Source organism: Nerophis lumbriciformis, linkage group LG01, assembly GCF_033978685.3.
Source record: "Nerophis lumbriciformis linkage group LG01, RoL_Nlum_v2.1, whole genome shotgun sequence".
NCBI lineage: Eukaryota > Metazoa > Chordata > Actinopteri > Syngnathiformes > Syngnathidae > Nerophis > Nerophis lumbriciformis.
Genome location: NC_084548.2, coordinates 1,960,891 through 1,986,808, shown reverse-complemented (window position 1 = coordinate 1,986,808; position 25,918 = coordinate 1,960,891). Strand labels below are relative to the sequence as shown.

At 40.8% G+C, this 25,918-nt stretch overlaps 1 protein-coding gene across 1 annotated transcript in view; it reads right to left on the bottom strand.

Moving 5' to 3' along the window:
• hdac7a (histone deacetylase 7a) overlaps positions 1-25,918 on the bottom strand; it is a 257,881-nt gene that overhangs the window by 78,070 nt on the left and 153,893 nt on the right. The window contains exons 9-14 of the mRNA XM_072911840.1: positions 23,617-23,718; positions 17,284-17,455; positions 11,344-11,549; positions 8,209-8,412; positions 5,044-5,275; positions 816-949 (exon numbers count right to left, since the gene is read on the bottom strand). Coding sequence (XP_072767941.1) covers positions 816-949; positions 5,044-5,275; positions 8,209-8,412; positions 11,344-11,549; positions 17,284-17,455; positions 23,617-23,718 — 1,050 coding nt within the window. The remainder of the gene's footprint in view (positions 1-815; positions 950-5,043; positions 5,276-8,208; positions 8,413-11,343; positions 11,550-17,283; positions 17,456-23,616; positions 23,719-25,918) is intronic.

Below are 25,918 nucleotides of genomic sequence, written 5' to 3'. Positions count from 1 at the left end.
TCGTCCAGCATTCTGTTTTTGTTGACTTTGTAGCCAGTTCAGTTTTAGTTTCATTCTGCATAGCCTTCCCTAAGCTTCAATGCCCTTTTGTTATTAGTGAGAATATACTTATTTTAAGCTATTTTGGGGTTCTTTGAGGTTAGCTAATTTGACTTGTTTTGGAAAGTCTTGACAAGCCAAATTTTCTTGTTCTATTGGCAGATAATGTTGCTTAGTTCAAGTAAAATACCCCGCATTTTTGTATTTTTTTTTTCTTGTTTTTGAACACTGACTTTTTGCAGTATGTGGACATTGTTGATTGTCATGTCATGTTCGGATGTACTTTGTGGATGCCGTCTTTGCTCCAGAGTAAGTCTTTGCTGTCGTCCAGCATTCTGTTTTTGTTGACTTTGTAGCCAGTTCAGTTTTAGTTTCATTCTGCATAGCCTTCCCTAAGCTTCAATGCCCTTTTGTTATTAGTGAGAATATACTCATTTTAAGCTATTTTGGGGTTCTTTGAGGTTAGCTAATTTGACTTGTTTTGGAAAGTCTTGACAAGCCAAATTTTCTTGTTCTACTGGCAGATCCTTTTGCTTAGTTCAAGTAAAATACCCCTCATTTTTGTATTTTTTTCCCTTGTTTTACATACACTTTTTGCAGTGTATGTAAAAGCTGGATCTATACTGATGAGACTCATTTCGCAGGATCTCTCTGTAAGGCTTCTTAAACTACCGGCAAAGTTGGGAAAATTGTCTGCTCGACGCATCAAAAAGGTGGAAAAATGCCAGCTTTTCCAAGCAGTGTAATGATTAGTGCTAATCAGGCAGTGTTTATACCTCACACTGGCCCCTCAGGCCTCTCTCTTGTAGTCGGGACCAGATGCTCTGGATTCTCCCAGCATGCTCGGGGTGACTGCTGTTGTCTCCACATGTGCACTGGTGCTTCAGCATCTGGGAGTCATACACCAAGCCTGCACACACGCACACACAAATACATCTTCATACCAAAAGTAAGACATAAATCTCTTCAAATATCTCAGATTAGGTTGATATTAACTTTTAGGATGACAATTCAGCACGCTTCTTTTCAACTTGTGTCTTGAGTGCAGATTTGCCGTCTTTATACTGGGACCAAAATTGTTTTTATTGTATATTAATGCATACCTGCCAACTTTTGAAATCAGAAAAACCTAGTAGCCAGGGCCCGGTAGGTCCAGGACAAAGTCCTGGTGGGGGGTTCAGGCTTCGCCCCCCGACGCAAAATGATTGATTGCATTCAGACAGGTTAAAATGTTGCTAAAACCATCACTTTTCTATCAGTCACAGTGACTTTTCAAAACAAAAATATTACAGCAAAAATCATATGGGTTGATTGACATGTTTATTCTGTAAGCTAACTTCAATAGTTTGAAATTATTTTGACAGTTAATGCCAGTTATCCTGTCAACCTTTCACAAGATAAGATATGTTACGGCTCAGGCTCCTGCCAACGCCGCTCATCCGTCTGTGCGCACCTCGGGACACGCCCACGGGTGCGCACATCCAGGGACGCGCCGCGCACGTCCCCGCCCTGCAGCAGCCACCAGCTGCAATCACTCACCGGCAATCTACACTCCTGGGTCTGATGAGGGCAAGCTCAAAGGACCAGTGGACCCAAGGATCGGCGCGGGAACTTAGCTTTCTCATGGTGTACCGTAAGCAACAAGCTTTATGCTATATTCGTGTTTCCTCTCCGTGCCTTGATTTGTCCCTTGTCTTCTCCCGTGTCCCCGTAGTACCCTCCGTCGCCTGGAAAGCGAGCTGTGCGTCTCATTTTCCCCTGGATCTCCCTCTGGACTCTGACTGCTTCCTTCGTTCCTCGACCTCTTGCTCGCCCCTGGATTCCGACGCCTCTCTCTCGCCCCGGATAACCTGCCTGCCCCATGGACTTCCTCGTATCTCGTTCAACACGTTGGTAACACTCACTTCAGTTAACTACACACATAGTCTTACACCACACACTCTTGTATTCTAGTTCACACTCCATTTCCTTAGTTTAGTAGTATTGTTTGTTATTATTTATATATATATATATATATGTTGACTATATATATATATATATATATATATATATATATATATATATATATATATATATATAAAATAAATAATTGTATATACTGCCCCCTGGTGTCTGTTTGCCGTCACCTCCCCTTTAGTCTATACACAACACAAATGGTAAAACAGTACTAAACAATTCCATTAAAAAAAAATTGGTGTCATTATTAACTTTCTGTCCAAGCTTGTATAATCTACTGCCTTGTTCAATTGTAAAAAATATTCTGTGCCTAAAATTCACATTTCTATCACAATTATCATACTGTAAACATGGTAAGCTAACTTCATTAAAATTAATAGTCCTGTCAATAGCATGGAATTACAATTCAAATGTAGTTTTTTTGTAAGCCTTTCAAAAGAATTCAAAATGTGAAAAATGAATGAAAATTAATTTAAGCCATCAGACACTTGAAAAGTGGCACATCACATCTCTAATGTAATCATTTGAACTTTTCAACAGAAATAGCACTGCAAAAATATTAAGGACATACTTCTGTATTTTGGTAGTTATGCTGTCAACATTTAACAAGATTTCTTCAACTTGGACTTGAAAGCATAAATAGTATAAACACTTTTAACAGTATAACAGTACTAAACAATTCCAATAGATAACATTGGTGTCATTACCTTTTTGTGGCTAAAATCCGAAAAACGTTGAAAGTTTTCCACTTGTATCGCTAGCAACGGCATTAGACTTGTGTTCTTTTGTCCCAACGTGGTCTTTTACATCGCTAATTCCTCCGTGTCCGATCGAAAAATCTTGTCTGCACAAGGTGCAATTCGCGTAGTTTTCACCCTTTTTGGAACGGATAATTATTCCCGGATAGGCTTTTGAATATTCTTCACGGAATGACTGCAGTTTTCTTTTCGGTTTAAGACTCGTTTGCGATTTTTCTCCGGCTGATTCCATGATCGTTCGCTCGTTTGGAAACAATGGCAACAGGTGCCTCGTGCTTGGCAGCGGTGCTATAAATAGCCTCGCGCATGGCATTCGGAATGGCTCGATAGGAAGTTACGGGAAGCAGTGTCGATTGTCATTGCTGTTACGCGATTTCGTGAATAAAACTTAAAAAAAAATTATTTTTTTTAATTAATGAAAAACCGTATTTTTTATCACTGCAACCGTAACCCGGAATAGGTTGATGAAAGCCGTACTATCCATCCATCCATCCATCTTCTTCCGCTTATCCGAGGTCGGGGCGCGGGGGCAGCAGCTTAAGCAGGGAAGCCCAGACTTCCCTCTCCCCAGCCACTTCGTCCAGCTCTTCCTGTGGGACCCCGAGGCGTTCCCAGGCCAGCCGGGAGACATAGTCTTCCCAACGTGTCCTGGGTCTTCCCCGCGGCCTCCTACCGGTCGGACGTGCCCTAAACACCTCCCTAGGGAGGCGTTCGGGTGGCATCCTGACCAGATGCCCGAACCACCTCATCTGGCTCCTCTCCATGTGGAGGAGCAGCGGCTTTACTTTGAGTTCCCCCCGGATGGCAGAGCTTCTCACCCTATCTCTAAGGGAGAGCCCCGCCACCCGGCGGAGGAAACTCATTTGGGCCGCTTGTACCCGTGATCTTGTCCTTTTGGTCATAACCCAAAGCTCATGACCATAGGTGAGGATGGGAACGTAGATCGACCGGTAAATTGAGAGCTTTGCCTTCCGGCTCAGCTCCTTCTTCACCACAACGGATCGATACAGCGTCCGCATTACTGAAGACGCCGCACCGATCCGCCTGTCGATCTCACGATCCACTCTTCCCTCACTCGTGAACAAGACTCCGAGGTACTGGAACTCCTCCACTTGGGGCAAGATCTCCTCCCCAACCCGGAGATGGCACTCCACCCTTTTCCGGGCGAGAACCATGGACTCGGACTTGGAGGTGCTGATTCTCATCCCAGTCGCTTCACACTCGGCTGCGAACCGATCCAGTGAGAGCTGAAGATCCTGGCCAGATGAAGCCATCAGGACCACATCATCTGCAAAAAGCAGAGACCTAATCCTGCAGCCACCAAACCAGATCCCCTCAACGCCTTGACTGCGCCTAGAAATTCTGTCCATAAAAGTTATGAACAGAATGGGTGACAAAGGGCAGCCTTGGCGGAGTCCAACCCTCACTGGCAACGTGTCCGACTTACTGCCGGCAATGCGGACCAAGCTCTGGCACTGAGCATACAGGGAGCGAACTGCCACAATAAGACAGTCCGATACCCCATACTCTCCGAGCACTCCCCACAGGACTTCCCGAGGGACACGGTCGAATGCCTTCTCCAAGTCCACAAAACACATGTAGACTGGTTGGGCAAACTCCCATGCACCCTCAAGGACCCTGCCCAGAGTATAGAGCTGGTTCCACAGTTCCACGACCAGGACGAAAACCACACTGTTCCTCCTGAATCCGAGGTTCGACTATCCGGCGTAGCCTCCTCTCCAGTACACCTGAATAGACCTTACCGGGAAGGCTGAGGAGTGTGATCCCACGATAGTTAGAAAACCGTACTAATTACGGGAAAACCGGAGTAGTTGGCAGGTATGGAATAAACATGTCAATCAACCCATATGATTTTTGCTGTAATATTTTTGTTTTGAAAAGTCACTGTGACTGATAGAAAAGTGATGGTTTTAGCAACATTTTAACCTGTCTGAATGCAATCAATCATTTTGCGTCGGGGGGTGGGGGGGCGAAGTGAACCCCCCACCAGGACTTTGTCCTGGACCTACCGGGGCCTGCGGCCCCTGGCTACTAGGTTTTTCTGATTTCAAAAGTTGGCAGGTGTTTAACACCGTTTCCTTATGAGTTGGGAAATTGTGTTAGATGTAAATATAACCAGAATACAATGATTTGCAAATCATTGTAATCTGGTTATATTTACATTTAACACAATTTCCCAACTCATATGGAAACGGGGTTTGTACATGAAAAAAAAAAAATAGTCTAGACTCCAAAGTCAAGTTAAGAGGAGTCACATTGTGGGACTTACCAGTGGTGAAGCGTGGTTTGCTGCTTGCTTCCTGCCCGGTCAGGCTCAGAGGGTTTTCGGGCAGGGTGAGAGACGTGGAGGCCGGTGAGGACTGCGCACGCGACAGGGGGCGGTGGACGCCCAGAGCGCCGCCAACGCCACCGCTTCCGCCGCCACGTAGCATCGGGACGGCCAGGGTCTCCATTTGCCGGTGCAACTGTTGCAGCTGCTTCTGCTGCTCCCATAGCAAAGACTATGGCACATGATACAGATGTGCTTATAACGATACATCATATTTTAGCACCATTCAACATCAGCTGCTTTCTTTGTGGACAATGACGCCATCTAGGGGACTGTTGGCTGAATAGCATCTATCCTGTGTATGTACTAGAGATGCACGGTTTGCGGGCACAACCGCGGAGTCCGCGGATTATCCGCGGATCGGGCGAATGAAATTAAAAAAAATTAGATTTTATCCGCGGGTCGGGTCGGGTCGGGTCGGGTCGGGTCGGGTCGGGTCGGGTGGGGTCGGGCGGTTGAAATAAAAAAAAATTAGATTTTAAATAGATTCAGGCGGGTGGCAGTTAAACCAATTGGGAAATATATATACATAGTTAAATGTTGTTACCCACATACGAAAAACGAGCAGGCACCTGCAGCATATGCCACAACAGAAGAAGAAAAAAGAGATGGACACTTTTACGGAGCGGAGAAGGGACGCCTCGCCGGGGTCCGGGACCGAGGCCCCTTCCCCCGAGAGGGCCCCACCGGGAGCCGTAGCTGAGGCGATCCGCGAGAAGGGCCCGACGCACGTCCAGGGTCACCACCGCGCCCACCGCACCGACACCCCGCCTCGTCCGCCTTCGCTGCGGCCGGCGTCACGCGCAGCAGGTAAGCAGCTTACCTGCCCGCCACCCCTGTTGCCGGGGGCGCGTAACAGGGGTCACTCCGCGCGCAGTGCGCTCACGAAAGGGGTGGGGCTCACCCTGGTTGATATAGACAGCAGCTAGGACGGTGGCCATGGACGTCGGAACCCGCTAAGGAGTGTGTAACAACCCACCTGCCGAATCAACTAGCCCTGAAAATGGATGGCGCTGGAGCGTCGGGCCCATACCCGGCCGTCGCCGGCAGCGAGACGCGCTTGGAGGTGCGCTCAGCGCGGCTCCCATATGATCTGGGTCGTGACAGCGTGGCACGCGAAAGTCTATGCTGCATTGAATCAGTCTCCTTTCTTTAACAGGCAAAAGCTTTATAACCTCAGTGAGGTTATAAAGCTTGCGCACCAAACACGAAGCAAGGCCATGGTGCAGGAGAACAAAGGACTTCTTTCATTTAAGGTTTGTGATAAACCATCAAACTCATTCGTTAAAAGGACTCTATAGTAATATAAAGCAAATTTTTCTGGACATTATCATGCAAGAAAAGTTTATTTTTGGGACCGCGATCACCGCGTAATGATTTTTAAAGGTTGCATTACATTATTAACTGTCCCATGTGATCAGCCAGTGCGATTGGAAATCCATGCTCAATTATTGCCTCCGTAAATAAAACTTCGGCATTTATCACATCCAAAGAATCTGTTTGGGCGACGAAAAACGTTGAAAGTTTTCCACTTGTATCGCTAGCAACGGCATTAGACTTGTGTTTTTTTGTCCCAACGTGGTCTTTTACATCGCTAATTCCTCCGTGTCCGATCGAAAAATCTTGTCTGCACAAGGTGCAATTCGCGTAGTTTTCACCCTTTTTTTTTTTTTTTTAATTAATGAAAAACCCGGAATAGGTTGATGAAAACCGTACGAATTACGGGAAAACCGGAGTAGTTGGCAGGCTCACTAATGCCTTGCATCATCTATATTAGATCGGGCGGATGGCGGGCGGGTGCAGTTCTGATCAAACGTTACATCGGGTGGATGGCGGATGGTTGACGACTTTCTGATGCGGTTGCGGATGAAATAATTGCCTATCCGCGCATCTCTAGTACGTACACTATATTGCCAAAAGTATTTCGCTCACATATGAACTTGAAGTGCCATCCCATTCCTAACCCATAGGGTTCAATATGACCTTTTGCAGCTATTACAGCTGGGAAGGCTGTCCACAAGGTTGCGGAGTGTTTTTTATAGGAATTTTCCACCATTCTTCCAAAAGCGCATCGGTGAGGTCACACACTGATGTTGGTGGAGAAGGCCTGGCTCTCAAGTCTTCGTTCTAATTCATCCCAAAAGGTGTTCTATCGGGTTCAGGCCAGGACTCTGTGCAGGCCAGTCAAGTTCATCCACACCAGACTCTTGTCATCCATGTCTTTATGGACCTTGTTGTGTAGGAAGAGGAAGGGGCCCCGCTCCAAACTGTTCCCACTAGGTTGGGAGCATGGAATTGTCCAAAAGAGCATTCAAAGTTCCTTTCACTGGAACTAAAGGGGCCAAGCCCAACTCCTGAAAAACAACCCCACACCTTAATTCCTCCTCCACCAAATTTCACACTCGGCACAATGCAGTCCGAAATGTAGCGTTCTCCTGGCAAACTCCAAACCCAGACTGGTCCATCAGATTGCCAGATGGAAAAATAAATAAATAAATAATAATAATAATTTATTATCATTTAGATGGAAAAATGTGAGTCTAGAGAAGGCGTCTCCACTGCTCAAGAGTCCAGTGGCGACGTGCTATACGCCACTGCATCCCACGCTTTGCATTGGACTTGGTGATGTATGGCTTAGACGCAGCTGCACGGCCATGGAAACCCATTCCATGAAGCTCTCTGCGTACTGTACGTGGGCTAATTGGAAGGTCTGTAACAAGTGACTGTGCAGAAAGTCTTTGCACTATGCTGACCCCTCTCTGTCAGTTTACGTGGCCTACCACTCGGTGGCTGAGTTGCTGTTGTTCCCAAACTCTTCACTTTTCTTATAATAAAGTTGACTTCGGAATATTTAGGAGCGAGGAAATTTCACGACTGGATTTGTTGCATCCTATGACAGTTCCACGCTGGAAATCACTGAAAGCGGCCCATTCTTTCACAATTGTTTGTAGAAACAGTCTCCATGCCTAAGTGCTTGATTTGATACACCAGGCCAAGTGATTAGGACACCTGATTCTCATCATTTGGAGGAGTGGCCAAATACTTCTGGCAATAAAGTGTATCTCTATCTTACGAGAAGCTGAAGAAGCACTTGAATAAACCAACCTGGTTGAGTATGAGTGCGTGTTGTAAGTTGAGCTGCTCTTGGTTACTGGATCCTGTTGAAGGCTCCGCCTCCCTGATGGAATCAGCCCTCACTCTGCCTGGATAGCCCGGCTCTGGCGGCGACGTCCCCCCGCCGTCCTCTGAGTCCATGTCCTCAGAGGGGATCTGGTGGAGTCTGGGCTTCTCGCTGGATTTGGACATGAGCTGACACGGACAGAAAACACACCTGAGGATTCTGATTCTGATTCTGATACACAATTGCGACACGATGCCAATATTAGTATTGGCCAATACTAATGGTAATCCAATACGATACCAGCACGAATCATTACATATTTGTATTATTTTGTAGTGTGGAATGTTGGAAAAGGCTTAATGGAGTGAAATTACTCAAACTGAAAACAATGGTGGGTGTGAAAAACTAATCTACTATTAAGCGTCTGTCTTAAAGTTCAAGTTTTTTTTGGCGTCACCTAGTGGCGATAATAGGTGGCGCAGTAAGTTGATAGATGCGGACACGTTTGTTACTGGACACCTTCTAATATGCTCCTGTCTTGCAGACTTTGCATGTGTACTTGATATGCAAATATAATTATTTGATAATATGTTTTTGTTCATTTAAGGGGGAAATTCAGCACTACAGTTCGCTCACAATAAACACGTAGGTATTTTTTTACATGTGAATAAGATAAATACAATCTATTATACTGCATTATTCACATGTGAATAATATAAATGCAGTCTATTATACAGCATTATTCACATGTGAATAATATAAATATAGTCTATTATACTGCATTATTCACATGTGAGTAATATAAATACAGTCTATTACACAGCATTATTCACATGTGAATAATATAAATACAGTCTATTATACAGCATTATTCACATGTGAATAATATAAATACAGTCTATTATAGAGCATTATTCACATGTGAATAATACAAATAGTCTATTATACAGCATTATTCACATGTGAATAATATAAATGCAGTCTATTATACAGCATTATTCACATGTGAATAATAAAAATACAGTCTATTATACAGCATTATTCACATGTGAATAATATAAATACAGTCTATTATACAGCATTATTCACATGTGAATAATATAAATACAGTCTATTACACAGCATTATTCACATGTGAAAAATATAAATATAGTCTATTATACAGCATTATTCACATGTGAATAATATAAATACAGTCTATTATACAGCATTATACACATGTGAGTAATATAAATACAGTCTATTATACAGCATTATTCACATGTGAGTAATATAAATACAGTCTATTATACAACATTATTCACATGTGAATAATATAAATACAGTCTATTATACAGCATTATTCACATGTGAATAATATAAATGCAGTCTATTATACAGCATTATTCACATGTGAATAATATAAATACAGTCTATTATACAGCATTATTCACATGTGAATAATATAAATACAGTCTATTATACAGCATTATTGACATGTGAGTAATATAAATACCGTCTATTATACAGCATTATTCACATGTGAATAATATAAATACAGTCTATTATACAGCATTATTCACATGTGAATAATATAAATACAGTCTATTATACAGCATTATTCACATGTGAGTAATATAAATACAGTCTATTATACAGCATTATTCACATGTGAATAATATAAATGCAGTCTATTGTACAGCATTATTCACATATAAATAATATAAATACAGTCTATTATACAGCATTATACACATGTGAGTAATATAAATGCAGTCTATTATACAGCATTATTCACATGTGAATAATATAAATACAGTCTATTATACAGCATTATTCACATGTGAGTAATATAAATACAGTCTATTATACAGCATTATTCACATGTAAATAATATAAATACAGTCTATTATACAGCATTAATCACATGTGAGTACCGTATTTTTCGGACTATAAGTCGCAGTTTTTTTTCATAGTTTGGCCAGGCTCCAGTGCGACTTATATATGTTTTTTTCCTTTTTTATATACATTTTCGGCAGGTGCGACTTATACTCCGGTGCGACTTATACTCCGAAAAATACAGTAATATAAATACAGTCTATTATACAGCATTATTCACATGTGAATAATATAAATATAGTCTATTATACAGCATTATTCACATGTGAATAATATAAATACTGTCTATTATACAGCATTATTCACATGTGAATAACATAAATACAGTCTATAATACAGCATTATTCACATGTGAATAATATAAATACAGTCTATTATACAGCATTATTCACATGTGAAAAATATAAATACCGTCTATTATACAGCATTATTCACATGTGAATAACATAAATACAGTCTGTTATACAGCATTATTCACATGTGAATAATATAAATACAGTCTGTTATACAGCATTATTCACATGTGAATAATATAAATACAGTCTATTATACAGCATTATTCACATGTGAAAAATATAAATATAGTCTATTATACAGCATTATTCACATGTGAATAATATAAATACAGTCTATTATACAGCATTATTCACATGTGAATAATATAAATACAGTCTATTATACAGCATTATTCACATGTGAATAATATAAATACAATCTATTATACAGCATTATTCACATGTGAAAAATATAAATATAGTCTATTATACAGCATTATTCACATGTGAATAACATAAATACAGTCTATTATACAGCATTATTCGCATGTGAATAATATAAATACAGTCTATTATACAGCATTATTCACATGTGAATAATATAAATACAGTCTATTATACAGCATTATTCGCATGTGAATAATATAAATACAGTCTATTATACAGTATTATTCACATGTGAATGACATAAATACAGTCTATTATACAGCATTAGTCACATGTGAATAACATAAATACAGTCTATTATACAGCATTATTCACATGTGAATAATATAAATATAGTCTATTATACAGCATTATTCACATGTGAGTAATATAAATACCGTCTATTATACAGCATTATTCACATGTGAATAATATAAATACAGTCTATTATACAGCATTATTCACATGTGAATAATATAAATACAGTCTAGTGACTACAGAATACAATATACTGTAAATGCTCCGATGACTGTGTTGTACCTTGCCGAGGTGAGTCTGCTGTTGTAATCTCTCCAGCAGTTGCGTGTTGTGGTGCTGCTGGAGCAGCTGCGTGTGGAGGGCCCTCGTGCTCTGCGGCAGGGGCTCCGAGCGCGTTCGGCTCAGGGGCTTGTGGGCCTGAGCGCCCCCCGGGGACAGCTGGTCCAAGTGCGAGGCGAACTGCAGCGGCACAGACTCCAGGCCCGGCACTGGATTCACACGGAAAGACAAGAACTATAAATAAAATGTGAAACATGAATAATAACTTGGAGTGCATGAGAAAGTGGAAAGCGCTCCTTGACCACATTTTGCGAACAAAGATATTTCACGACACATCAGCAACGGAACCAGTATTGTCATTGCAGCAAATACTGGAGTGGAAAATTGCTGGGTCAGCATTATCACCATTGATGAGTTCATTGTAAACAATACAGCAGAGTTTCAAAGCACAACCGAAACTTCAAAGTGCATGCAGAAGGTCGATAAAAGTGCTAAATGCTCGATTTATACACAATTAAGATAATACTTAAAACATTATGCTTTCCATTACTTGTTTGTGTCTTTTGAAAAACATGGATATGGTGTTTTCTGATGGCTTGTTATATTTCAAGTGCTACACATCCTAAAGAAAATACACCCTCTTTACTTTAGAAGGGGACTCGAGGGTGATTTAAATCCAGAGGTGGGTAGTAACGCGCTACATTTACTCCGTTACATCTACTTGAGTAACTTTTGGGATAAATTGTACTTCTAAGAGTAGTTTTAATGCAACATACTTTTACTTTTACTTGAGTATATTTATAGAGAAGAAACGCTACTTTTACTCCGCTACTTTTATCTACATTCAGCTTGCTACTCGCTACTATTTTTTATCGATCTGTTAATGCACGCTTTGTTTGTTTTGGTTTGTCAGACAGACCTTCATAGTGCCTGCGTTTCAACAAATACAGTCACTGGTGACATTCACTCCGTTCCACCAATCAGATGCAGTCACTGGTGACGTTGGACCAATCAAACAGAGCCAGGCGGTCACATGACCTGACTTAAACAAGTTGAAAAACTTATTGGGGTGTTACCATTTAGTGGTCAATTGTATGGAATATATACTGTACTGTGCAATCTACTAATACAAGTTCCAATCAATCAATCAAAAGTGTGAAGGAAAAAAGACCCTTTTTTATTTCAACCGTACATCCCGTCAAAAGCCTAAAGACTGACTGCACAGTTCCTGTCTTCACAATAAAAGTGCCGCTCCATCGCGCCTGCGCTTTCAAAACAAGAGTCTCCGAAAGCCAGCGCAAACAAGCTAGCAAGCTACGGAGTTTGCCGCCAATGTATTTCTTGTAAAGTGTATAAAAACGAATATGGAAGCTGGACAAATAAGATGCCAAAAACCAACAACTTTCATGTGGTATTAGACAGAAAGGAGGAACTTTTTTTCTCCTCCATTTGAAAACGTGGACGTTATCATCACTACTGTCTGATTACAATCAATGTAAGTCATCACAATCAGGTAATACACCAACTTATATTCTTGTCTTCATGAAAGAAAGGAATCTATATGTGTTAAACATGCATGTATATTCATTAAAACACTATTAACATGTAAACAAAAACGGCAAAAAAATAAATATAAATTATATACTGTATATATCAATGTATGTATATATATATATATATATATATATATATATATATATATATATATATGTGTGTGTGTATATATATATATATATATATATATATATATATATATATATATATATATATATATATATATATATATATATATATATATGATGTGTGTGTGTATGTTACTCATCAGTTACTCAGTACTTGAGTAGTTTTTTTACAACATACTTTTTACTTTTACTCAAGTAAATATTTGGGTGACTACTCCTTACTTTTACTTGAGTAATAAATATCTAAAGTAACAGTACTCTTACTTGAGTACAATTTCTGGCTACTCTACCCACCTCTGTTTAAATCTACGTTTGAAAAATGTCCTTGTGAGAATGTCATGTAAGAACGACACGGGAGATTATCTGCAGCCATAGCTGTCTCATAGCCTGAAACACATACATAAGCCCACAGATACTAGGAATGCCCACGTAAGTACGTCCTCAACTACACTGTCAGCTTACACCAGTGTTTTTCAACCACTGTGCCTGGTGTGCCGTGGGAGATGATCTAATTTCACCTATTTGGGTTAAAAATATGTTTTGCAAAGCAGTAATTATAGCATACCTGCCAACTTTTGAAATCAGAAAAACCTAGTAGCCAGGGTCCAGGGGCCGCAGGCCCCGGTAGGTCCAGGACAAAGTCCTGGTGGGGGGTTCAGGGCTTCGCCCCCCGACGCAAAATGATTATTAGCATTCAGACAGGTTAAAATGTTGCTAAAACCATCACTTTTCTATCAGTCACAGTGACTTTTCAAAACAAAAATATTACAGCAAAAATCATATGGGTTGATTGACATGTTTATTCTGTAAGCTAACTTCAATAGTTTGAAATTATTTTGACAGTTAATGCCAGTTATCCTGTCAACCTTTCACAAGACTTCAATTTGTTAATTGAAAGTATAAACACTTTTTACAGTAAACAAATGGTAAAACAGTACTAAACAATTCCATTAAAAAAAAAAATTGGTGTCATTATTAACTTTCTGTCCAAGCTTGTATAATCTACTGCCTTGTTCAATTGTAAAAAAATATTCTGTGCCTAAAATTCACATTTCTATCACAATTATCATACTGTAAACATGGTAAGCTAACTTCATTAAAATTAATAGTCCTGTCAATAGCATGGAATTACAATTCAAATGTCGTTTTTTTGTAAGCCTTTCAAAAGAATTCAAAATATGAAAAATTAATGAAAATTAATTGAAGCCATCAGACGCTTGAAAAGTGGCACATCACATCTCTAATGTAATCATTTGAACTTTTCAACAGAAATAGCACTGCAAAAATATTAAGGACATACTTCTGTATTTTGGTAGTTATGCTGTCAACATTTAACAAGATTTCTTCAACTTGGACTTGAAAGCATAAATAGCATAAACACTTTTAACAGTATGTCGTGCTGTGAAATACAGCCGACAGGATTGCGCACCAAACACGAAGCAAGGCCAAAGCGCATGCATGGTGCAGGAGAACAAAGGACTTCTTTCATTCAAGGTTTGTGATAAACCATCAAACTCATTCGTTAAAAGGACTCTATAGTAATATAAAGCAAATTTTTCTGGACATTATCATGCAAGAAAAGTTTATTTTTGGGACCGCGATCACCGCGTAATGATTTTTAAAGGTTGCATTACAAACATTTAACTGTCCCATGTGATCAGCCAGTGCGATTGGAAATCCATGCTCAATTATTGCCTCCGTAAATAAAACTTCGGCATTAATCACATCCAAAGAATCTGTTTGGGCGACGAAAAACGTTGAAAGTTTTCCACTTGTATCGCTAGCAACGGCATTAGACTTGTGTTTTTTTGTCCCAACGTGGTCTTTTACATCGCTAATTCCTCCGTGTCCGATCGAAAAATCTTGTCTGCACAAGGTGCAATTCGCGCAGTTTTCACCCGTTTTTTTTTTTTAATTAATGAAAAACCGTATTTTTTATCACTGCAACCGTAACCCGGAATAGGTTGATGAAAACCGTACGAATTACGGGAAAACCGGAGTAGTTGGCAGGTATGTTATAGTCTGCAAATGATGTGTTGTTGTTGAGTGTCGGTGCTGTCTAGAGCTGGGCAGAGTAACCGTGTAATACTCTTCCATATCAGTAGGTGGCAGCAGGTAGCTAATTGCTTTGTAGATGTGGGAAACAGCGGGAGGCAGCGTGCAGGTAAAAAGGTGTCTAATGCTTAAACCAAAAATAAACAAAAGGTGAGTGCCCCTAAGAAAAGGCATTGAAGCTTAGGGAAGGCTATGCATAACGAAACTAAAACTGAACTGGCTACAAAGTCAACAAAAACAGAATGCTGGACGACAGCAAAGACTTACTGTGGAGCAAAGACGGCGTCCACAATGTACATCCGAACATGACATGACAATCAACAATGTCCACACACTGCAAAAAGTCAGTGTTCAAAAACAAGAAAAAAAAAATACAAAAATGAGGGGTATTTTACTTGAACTAAGCAAAATTATCTGCCAATAGAACAAGAAAATTCGGCTTTTCAAGACTTTCCAAAACAAGTAAAATTAGCTAACCTCAATGAGCCCCGAAATAGCTTAAAATAAGTATATTCTCACTAATAACAAGTGCACTTTTCTTGGTAAAAAAAAAAAAAAAGAGACCTTCTTGCCCAATATGTTGAAAAATATTCTTAAATGAAGTAAATGCTAGTGCCATTATCTTGACATAATGATATGCGCTCGCCATTACATTTCTTGAAACCAGCAAACTAGAGATGCGCGGTTTGCGGGCACAACCGCGGAGTCCGCGGATTATCCGCGGATCGGGCGGATGAAATTTTAAAAAATTAGATTTTATCCGCGGGTCGGGTCGGGTCGGGTCGGGTCGGGCGGTTGAAATAAAAAAAAATTAGATTTTAAATAGATTCAGGCGGGTGGCAGTTAAACCAATTCAGAAATATATATACATAGTTAAATGTTGTTACCCACATACGAAAAACGAGCAGGCACCTGCAGCATATGCCACAACAGAAGAAGAAAAAAAAAAGAGATGGATACTTTTACGGAGCGGAGAAGGCCCCCGACGCCTCGCCGGGGTCCGGGACCGAGGCCCCTTCCCCCGAGAGGGCCCCACCGGGAGCCGGAGCTGAGGCGATCCGCGAGAAGGGCCCGACGCACGTCCAGGGTCACCACCGCGCCCACCGCACCGACACCCCGCCTCGTCCGCCTTCGCCGCGGCCGGCGTCACGCGCAGCAGGTAAGCAGCTTACCTGCCCGCCACCCCCGTGGCCGGGGGCTCGTAACAGGGGTCACTCCGCGCGCTCCGCCCGCGCAGCTTACCTGCCCGCCACCCCTGTTGCCGGGGGCGCGTAACAGGGGTCACTCCGCGCGCAGTGCGCTCACGAAAGGGGTGGGGCTCACCCTGGTTGATATAGACAGCAGGACGGTGGCCATGGAAGTCGGAACCCGCTAAGGAGTGTGTAACAACCCACCTGCCGAATCAACTAGCCCTGAAAATGGATGGCGCTGGAGCGTCGGGCCCATATACCCGGCCGTCGCCGGCAGCGAGACGCGCTTGGAGGTGCGCTCAGCGCGGCTCCCATATGTTTGCGCACTGGTGTGCGTCTGGGTCGTGACAGCGTGGCACGCGAATGTCTGTGCTGCATTGGATCAGTCTCCTTTCTTTAACAGGCAAAAGCTTTATAACCTCACTAATGCCTTGCATCGTCTATATTAGATATATAACAACGGGCGGGTGCGGGCGGATGCGGTTCTGATCAAATGTTAGATCGGGTGGATTGCGGATGGTTGACGACTTTCTGATGCGGTTGCGGATGAAATAATTGCCTATCCGCGCATCTCTACAGCAAACTTATACTAAAAACTAATTTATTGTTCTTAATGGAAAGGCAACAAGGCAAGCGCTTGTTACTCTCGGGGTCTCCTAGCCGCTCAGGCAAATTTGTGACAACTCAGTTTCCTTTTGAATGATTTTTTTCAACGCAAAAAATGTGCTTTGGCTCAAAAAAGGTTGAAAAACACTGGCTTACACTATGCTCAAAGACTCCAAAACAGCCTTCAAAGGCTTACAAAACTGCAAATGCATGAACTTTATGATTGTTTAACATTTACAATAAATTATCAAAAGATGCAATGAATGATGTAAGATACGCTACTCAGGAGTGTACTGTATTGCAATAAAGAAAGACATAGGTGTTGAATAAAAGGAAGCATCATATTAGAGTCGGAGCTCATAAAGAAGCAGGAATATACAGCGTCAGTAGTACTATAAAGTGTGTCTGACCAGAGAGGAGCGGAGCATGCACCAGTCCAGAGGGCTCCAGGATGATAACAGGGAGGCGAGGGCTGAGCTGCCCGGCTTGGTCCTCTCTGCTCAGGGGCAGCCACACCTGTGGGGCCCCGGCTGCGACCATGGACACTCCACCCACTTTCAGAGGGGACAGCTCTCCTTCAACCTGCACACAATATTAATACAGTCAAATAATAAGTAATAAATACAAGGCTTCCTTTCCATTTATGTTTGAGAAAGACGGGGTCCTGACATTTTTTTAAAATTTTTTAAACAACAGTTAATTTTGCCATACAATAGTTCTGAATGACCTTTATACACATACCATAAGTATAAATAGTTTACACATGTTTTCCCTCTTTTTGTGTATTTTCTGACTGTGTTTTATCAAATAGCATTATAAATGAATATTATTATGAAGTTATACTGTCTAGTAGTAGAGCAAATAAACAGCACTTTACTTTACAGTGGAAACCAATAATGTAAATAGAATACATTATAAAGTTAAAGATGTGCATCGGCTGGGAACATCTCTGTGCTGCTGACCCGTCTCCGCTCGGGATGGTGTCCTGCTGGCCCCACTATGGACTGGACTCTCACTATTATGTTAGATCCACTATGGACTGGACTCTTACTATTATGTTAGATCCACTATGGACTGGACTCTCACTATTATGTTAGATCCACTATGGACTGGACTCTCACACTATTATGTTAGATCCACTATGGACTGGACTCTCACTATTATGTTGGATCCACTATGGACTGGACTCACACTATTATGTTAGATCCACTATGGACTGGACTCTCACTATTATGTTAGATCCACTATGGACTGGACTCTCACTATTATGTTAGATCCACTATGGACTGGACTCTTACTATTATGTTAGATCCACTATGGACTGGACTCTCACTATTATGTTAGATCCACTATGGACTGGACTCTCACTATTATGTTAGATCCACTATGGACTGGACTCTTACTATTATGTTAGATCCACTATGGACTGGACTCTCACACTATTATGTTAGATCCACTATGGACTGGACTCTTACTATTATGTTGGATCCACTATGGACTGGACTCTCACACTATTATGTTAGATCCACTATGGACTGGACTCTTACTATTATGTTAGATCCACTATGGACTGGACTCTTACTATTATGTTAGATCCACTATGGACTGGACTCTTACTATTATGTTAGATCCACTATGGACTGGACTCTTACTATTATGTTAGATCCACTATGGACTGGACTCTCACACTATTATGTTAGATCCACTATGGACTGGACTCTCACACTATTATGTTAGATCCACTATGGACTGGACTCTTACTATTATGTTAGATCCACTATGGACTGGACTCTCACACTATTATGTTAGATCCACTATGGACTGGACTCTCACACTATTATGTTAGATCCACTATGGACTGGACTCTTACTATTATGTTAGATCCACTATGGACTGGACTCTTACTATTATGTTAGATCCACTATGGACTGGACTCTTACTATTATGTTAGATCCACTATGGACTGGACTCTCACAATATTATGTTAGATCCACTATGGACTGGACTCTTACTATTATGTTAGATCCACTATGGACTGGACTCTCACACTATTATGTTAGATCCACTATGGACTGGACTCTCACACTATTATGTTAGATCCACTATGGACTGGACTCTTGCTATTATGTTGGATCCACTATGGACTGGACTCTCACACTATTATGTTAGATCCACTATGGACTGGACTCTTACTATTATGTTAGATCCACTATGGACTGGACTCTCACTATTATGTTAGATCCACTATGGACTGGACTCTTACTATTATGTTAGATCCACTATGGACTGGACTCTCACTATTATGTTAGATCCACTATGGACTGGACTCTTACTATTATGTTAGATCCACTATGGACTGGACTCTCACTATTATGTTAGATCCACTATGGACTGGACTCTTACTATTATGTTAGATCCACTATGGACTGGACTCTCACACTATTATGTTAGATCCACTATGGACTGGACTCTCACACTATTATGTTAGATCCACTATGGACTTGACTCTTACTATTATGTTAGATCCACTATGGACTGGACTCTTACTATTATGTTAGATCCACTATGGACTGGACTCTTACTATTATGTTAGATCCACTATGGACTGGACTCTCACACTATTATGTTAGATCCACTATGGACTGGACTCTCACACTATTATGTTAGATCCACTATGGACTGGACTCTCACACTATTATGTTAGATCCACTATGGACTGGACTCTCACACTATTATGTTAGATCCACTATGGACTGGACTCTCACTATTATATTAGATCCACTATGGACTGGACTCTCACACTATTATGTTAGATCCACTATGGACTGGACTCTCACACTATTATGTTAGATCCACTATGGACTGGACTCTCACACTATTATGTTAGATCCACTATGGACTGGACTCTCACTATTATGTTAGATCCACTATGGACTGGACTCTCACTATTATGTTAGATCCACTATGGACTGGACTCTTACTATTATGTTGGATCCACTATGGACTGGACTCTCACAATAATATGTTAGATCCACTATGGACTGGACTCTCACAATAATATGTTAGATCCACTATGGACTGGACTCTCACAATAATATGTTAGATCCACTATGGACTGGACTCTTGCTATTATGTTGGATCCACTATGGACTGGACTCTCACAATAATATGTTAGACCCACTCGACATCCATTGCTTTCGGTCTCCCCTAGAGGGGGGGGGGGGGGGGGGGGGGGGGTTACCCACATATGCGGTCCTCTCCAAGGTTTCTCATAGTCATTCACATCGACGTCCCACTGGGGTGAGTTTTTCCTTGCCCTTATGTGGGCTCTGTACCGAGGATGTCGTTGTGGCTTGTGCAGCCCTTTGAGACACTTGTGATTTAGGGCTATATAAATAAACATTGATTGATTGATTGATTGATAAAGTACCAATGATTGTCACACACACACTAGGTGTGGCGAAATTATTCTCTGCATTTGACCCATCACCCTTGATCACCCCCTGGGAGGTGAGGGGAGCAGTGAGCAGCAGCGGTGGCCACGCCCGGGAATCATTTTTGGTGATTTAACCCCCAATTCCAACCCTTTAATGTTGAGTGCCAAGCAGGGAGGTAATGGCTCCCATTTTTATAGTCTTTGGTATGACTCGGCCGGGGTTTGAACTCACAACCTACCCATCTCAGGGCGGACACTCTAACCACTAGGTAGGTGTCATTGAAAAAAAAAAAAGAACCCAGTGATATATACGGTTACCACACCTTGAATAACTTTATAAACAAAACAAATTAAACAGATCAAAATATACATATAAGATATATGAAGTACATTTCAATTTTTTAAATCTACATTTTAAAAATAACTTTCCACTTTACCTAAAAAATCTTATCGGTACTAAATTCTACACTGCAAAAAGTGAAATCTAAGTAAAATGAAATGTGTCAAATAAGGGTGATATTTGCTTATTTTCTGTCTGATAAGATCATTCTTCTCACTAAGCAGATTTTATGTTAGAGTGTTTTACTTGTTTTAAGTGTTTTGGTCCTAAATGATGTCAGTAAGATATTACAGCTTGTTGCTGAGATTTGATGACCTATATTGAGTAAAACATGCTTGAAACTAGAATATCAAGTGTTGTGTCATCAACACTCACAAGTATAAAACTACTTTTTTAAAGTCATCATTTCTTATTTCAAGCATGTAAAAAGAATCCTGACTTTGACACAATTGTGTCTCATAATTAAAACACATGACAGCCAAATGGACTTTGCTCTTTTATTTCCAATGAAACAATAGAAAATATGTACTCATATAGTAGTACACTTGTTATTAGTGAGAATTTACTTATTTTAAGGTATTTTGGGTTCATTGAGGTTAGCTAATTTGACTTGTTTTGGAAAGTCTTGACAAGCCAAATTTTCTTGTTCTATTGGCAGATAATTTTGCTTAGTTCAAATTAGGGATGTCCCGATCCAGGTTTTTGCACTTCCGATCCGATACCGATATTGTTTTTGCACTTCCGATCCGATACCGATACTGACCCATACTGGCCTATCCGAGCATGTGTTAAAGTTTAAAGTTATTTAGCCTACTTAGTTGTCAGAATCATGTTGAAAAGGGTTTTAGTACTCTTGATAACAACTAGCCAGCTGAATTAGGGGAGTTTGAATAATACACAATGGTTGGTAAGAAGAAACTGACCTGCTTATTCAAAGATAAACACAAAATAGACAAAATTATACATGACAAACAGAAATGGCATCATTGAACTAGGGCCGGGCGATATGGCCTTTTTTTAATATTGCGATATTTTAAGGCCATATTGCGATACACGATATATATCTCGATATTTTGCCTTAGCCTTGAATGAACACTTGATGCATATAATCACAGCAGTATGATGATTCTATGTGTTTTGATTGATTGATTGAGACTTTTATTAGTAGGTTGCACAGTGAAGTACATATTCCGTACAATTGACCACTAAATGGTAACACCCCAATAAGTTTTTCACACTTGTTTAAGTCGGGGTCCACTTAAATTGATTCATGATACAGATATATACTATCAGATATATACTATCATCATAATACAGTCATCACACAAGATAATCACATTGAATTATTGACATTATTTATAATCCAGGGTGTGGAGGGGGGCGCCGGATGTAAGTGTCAAAAAGACAGCCAAAAGAGTTTGATATGAGAATAAATCTAAAGTTAAAATATAGGGTAGAAATGCACCCATTTGCAGGAAATGTAGTCTTGATTTTTAACATTTTCTTTCAAGGCTTGCATGTCTACATTAAAACATTCTTCTTCATACTGCATTAATATATGCTATTTTTAAACTTTCATGCAGAGAAGGAAATCACAACTAAAAAAATCACTATTTTTTTTCATACGGTGTTGATGTGGAAATTTTTGCCTCAGCATTTTGATGGTGTGGACGTGTGGCACCGAATGGAGATAAGCGTCTCGAAAGCCGTTACAATATTTGAACAATGATGACGAAAACTGTTTTCTCTGTCGTGTCCGTGTGTCGAAAATTGTTATGCGCTTATTTTTTTTATTTGATTTTGTGCGTGGCATAGATTTGCCGTGCGCGGAGGACGCTTGAGCAGGCGCGCACCTTAGCGGCTGCGCTAGCATCACAGCTAACGTTAGCCATGCTGCTACCTCTCTCTCTGCTGGGAGAGGACGTATACGTATGTGACGTATGACGTGACAGTATCAAGGTCAAGGTCAAGGTTCAACTTTATTGTCCCCGCGGGGAAATTTGTCTTGGGCACAGTGCATCATTGCTTTCTTAACATACCCAAAAACAACAGAACAAAAACACAAGCACAGACACAACCACAACCATACAACTAACATTTAAACATCAGAACATGGAGCTTGATAGACATAGGTGGCACTTTGATGTAGGCATAAAATCTACAGTATGGAGATAAAGATAAAGTACCAATGTGCATTGCACTAGAGCTCATGGATAAAGTGCTGTGTGCTAAAGTGCTTAGTTCTAAAGTGCTACGTGCTAAAAAAGTGCTAACCTATGTATTAAAATTCTATTGCACATTGTTGGTCAGCTTAATGGAGGCTGGAACAAATGATCATTTAAGGCGGTTAGATTTGCATAGTGGGACCCGGAGTCTTCTCCCTGATGGCAGGGTTCCATATTCAGGAAAGAATATGTGACGTGTGTAAGAAGGTGCGCTTGCTGTCTGTGAGAGGGAGACACAGAAAAGAGTGAGAAGAGCCTGTCGTGTAATGCCAGCAGCTAAAAGCAACTGCGTGAGAATCCACAGACCTGTGGATGTGTTGAAGGTGTGCTGGAAAATGCGGAACGGAAATTACGGCGCAGCAGAAAAGTGGAATGTATTATTTAAATCGGTGCGTTGGAAAACACGGATCTGGATCGGCATTTTCCCATGCCTTGCCGATACGCATTTTTTGGCAAATATCGGCAGCCGATCCGATCCAAATATCGCATCGGGACATCCCTAGTTCAAATAAAATACCCTTCATTTTTGTATTTTTTTTCTTCTTGTTTTTAAACACTGACTTTTTGCAATGTATTTATTTATTATTCAAGGTATTTTAGTGTGATTATCAGTCTGGCTGCTCCCGCTACTTTAATATTTTGATTTTTTTTAAAGTTACTATAGCACAATTATTAGTCTGGCTACTCCTCTGGTGGCCTATAATAACAAAATATGAATGTAAATATTGGTGTGTGTTTGTACCCTGGCATTGGCTGGTAGTCCCAGTGTGATGGTGGGCAGGGTGGAAGGACTCTGGATGGTGAAGTTTGCCAGCGTGCCGTCTCTGAGCAGCAGCTTCTGTGCCTGGAAATGCCAAAGATGGAGTTACTTGTCCGGAAAAGAAAATACTATACACCAGAGGTGGGACCAAGTCATTGTTTTGCAAGTCACAAGTAAGTCTCAAGTCTTTGCCCTCAAGTCCGAGTCAAGTCCCGAGTCAAGACAGGCAAGCCCCGAGTCAAGTCCAAAGTCAAGACTGGAAAGTCTCAAGTCAAGTCCTAAGTCCTGCATTTTGAGTTTCGAGTCCTTTCAAGTCCTTTTAACCACAGACTAATATATTAACACAGATTGTGTATGCTTTTCAAACGCTGTATTTATTTATTAAAACAAGTGCATTTTAAATTGCAGGAAAGAAAATTGTGCTGACATTGCACTTTATAATAGCACATTTTAAACATTAACTCATTCCTTTACAGAACAAACACATTGAAAAATAAAGTGCAAATGTACTTATTTGTACAAAAGTGTTAACATTGAAAAAACATGACATATACGTGAACATAACAAAAAAGTTGTACTTTTTATATGTCAGGGCCCTATGCTGCATTGCATTTGCAAAAGACCAAATTAGCCAAGAGTCTGTCAGTCATTTGTGCACGATGGGGGCGTAGTATGATGCCACCATGGCTGGAAACTCGCTCCACTGGAGCACTGGAGGCAGGCACTGCCAAGACTCTCATGGCCACTCGGAACAGTGAAGGAAGAGTCTTCATGTTCAATGCCCAGAACAAAAGGGGGAGATAAGTTTTTTGGGTTGGTGCACTACTTGTAAGTGTATCTTGTGTTTTTATGTTGATTTAATTAAAAAAAGAAAGAAAAAAAAAAAATTTCTTGTGCGGCCCGATACCAATCGATCCACGGACCAGTACCGGGCCGCGGCCCGGTGGTTGGGGACCACTGAGGTAAACAACCAACAGTATGTCAGAAAGCTAGCTAAAACGGTACACATATTCATAATATAGTATACATTTTAACTGACCTTTATTTTACTATTTTTGTCTTTTTTTAGGTGGCTAAAATACGCGGTGCTGCTGACCGCCGTCTAACGTTACGTGTGATATATTGACTAACGTAACCCTGCTTAAAAAAAATCACTGAACAAAAAGTATGAATAAGGTAGTGAACTGCAACAGATTCCCGTGTTTGCAATAACGTTATAACGTTAGCAGTGAGTTTACAGCCTCACTGATTTAACTACACAGCAAATAAAAGTCACGTTACTTAGCCAATAAACGTTATCTTACATTCAAAACTTACCGTTCTTTGTGCAACTTCAAATGCCGGACGAAGTTGGAAGTTGTTGCCTCTCCATCAGTAATTTTCGAACCGCACGTGTTGCATACTGCAAACCGTTTTGTGTTGACCACCTCGTAATTTTTATACCCAAACGAAATTATTTTAGGTATCATTTTTTTGTTCACTGGCGTGTGGTTTGGACATGTCTTCTTCGTTGGTTGTCCTGCAATTTGATTGGATGAATGCTGTGTGATGAAAACAAAGTAGATCTAATTTGATTGGCTGTTGTACTGAGAGCACACCAGCTGACACACGCAACGCTGATAGACAAGTACACGACGAAAAATACGGAGCGCTCCCGAATAACTTTTTCATCTTTGGGTTTTGGGGAAAGTAGCAAGTCATGTCAAGTCATGTCAATTCAAAAGGCTCAAGTCCAAGTGAAGTCACAAGTCATTGATGTTAAAGTCTAAGTCGAGTTGCAAGTCTTTTTACATTTTGTCAAGTCGAGTCTAAAGTCATCAAATTCATGACTCGAGTCTGACTCGAGTCCAAGTCATGTGACTCGAGTCCACACCTCTGATATACACCCAAATGTCATACTCCTAAAAGTTAACAGAGAGCTCTGAACATGAACCTAATTACATTTTGTAGCATCAAACCTCATGACTAGCTCAAAGCACACAGCAGGTGTGAAAGCGGTTGCTATGTTTTTTAGACTTGTTTGTGATTAAATCAATTATGCATAAAGAGCCGACGGGCGAGTGTGCCGCTGCATTAAACATTTCATTACTCACGAGCGTCAGGAGTCAGGACACAATCCATGGACATGAGGTGAGTGTTCCTAAAATATGTGCTTCTTTGAAACGCTTTGCTTTTCCCACCCCTCACATAAAAAAAACAGGCTTCCTGGAAAATGTGAATGTGAATTATGAATGTGAATTAAACAGCCGAAAAAATGCACACCCAATACACAATATATGCACTT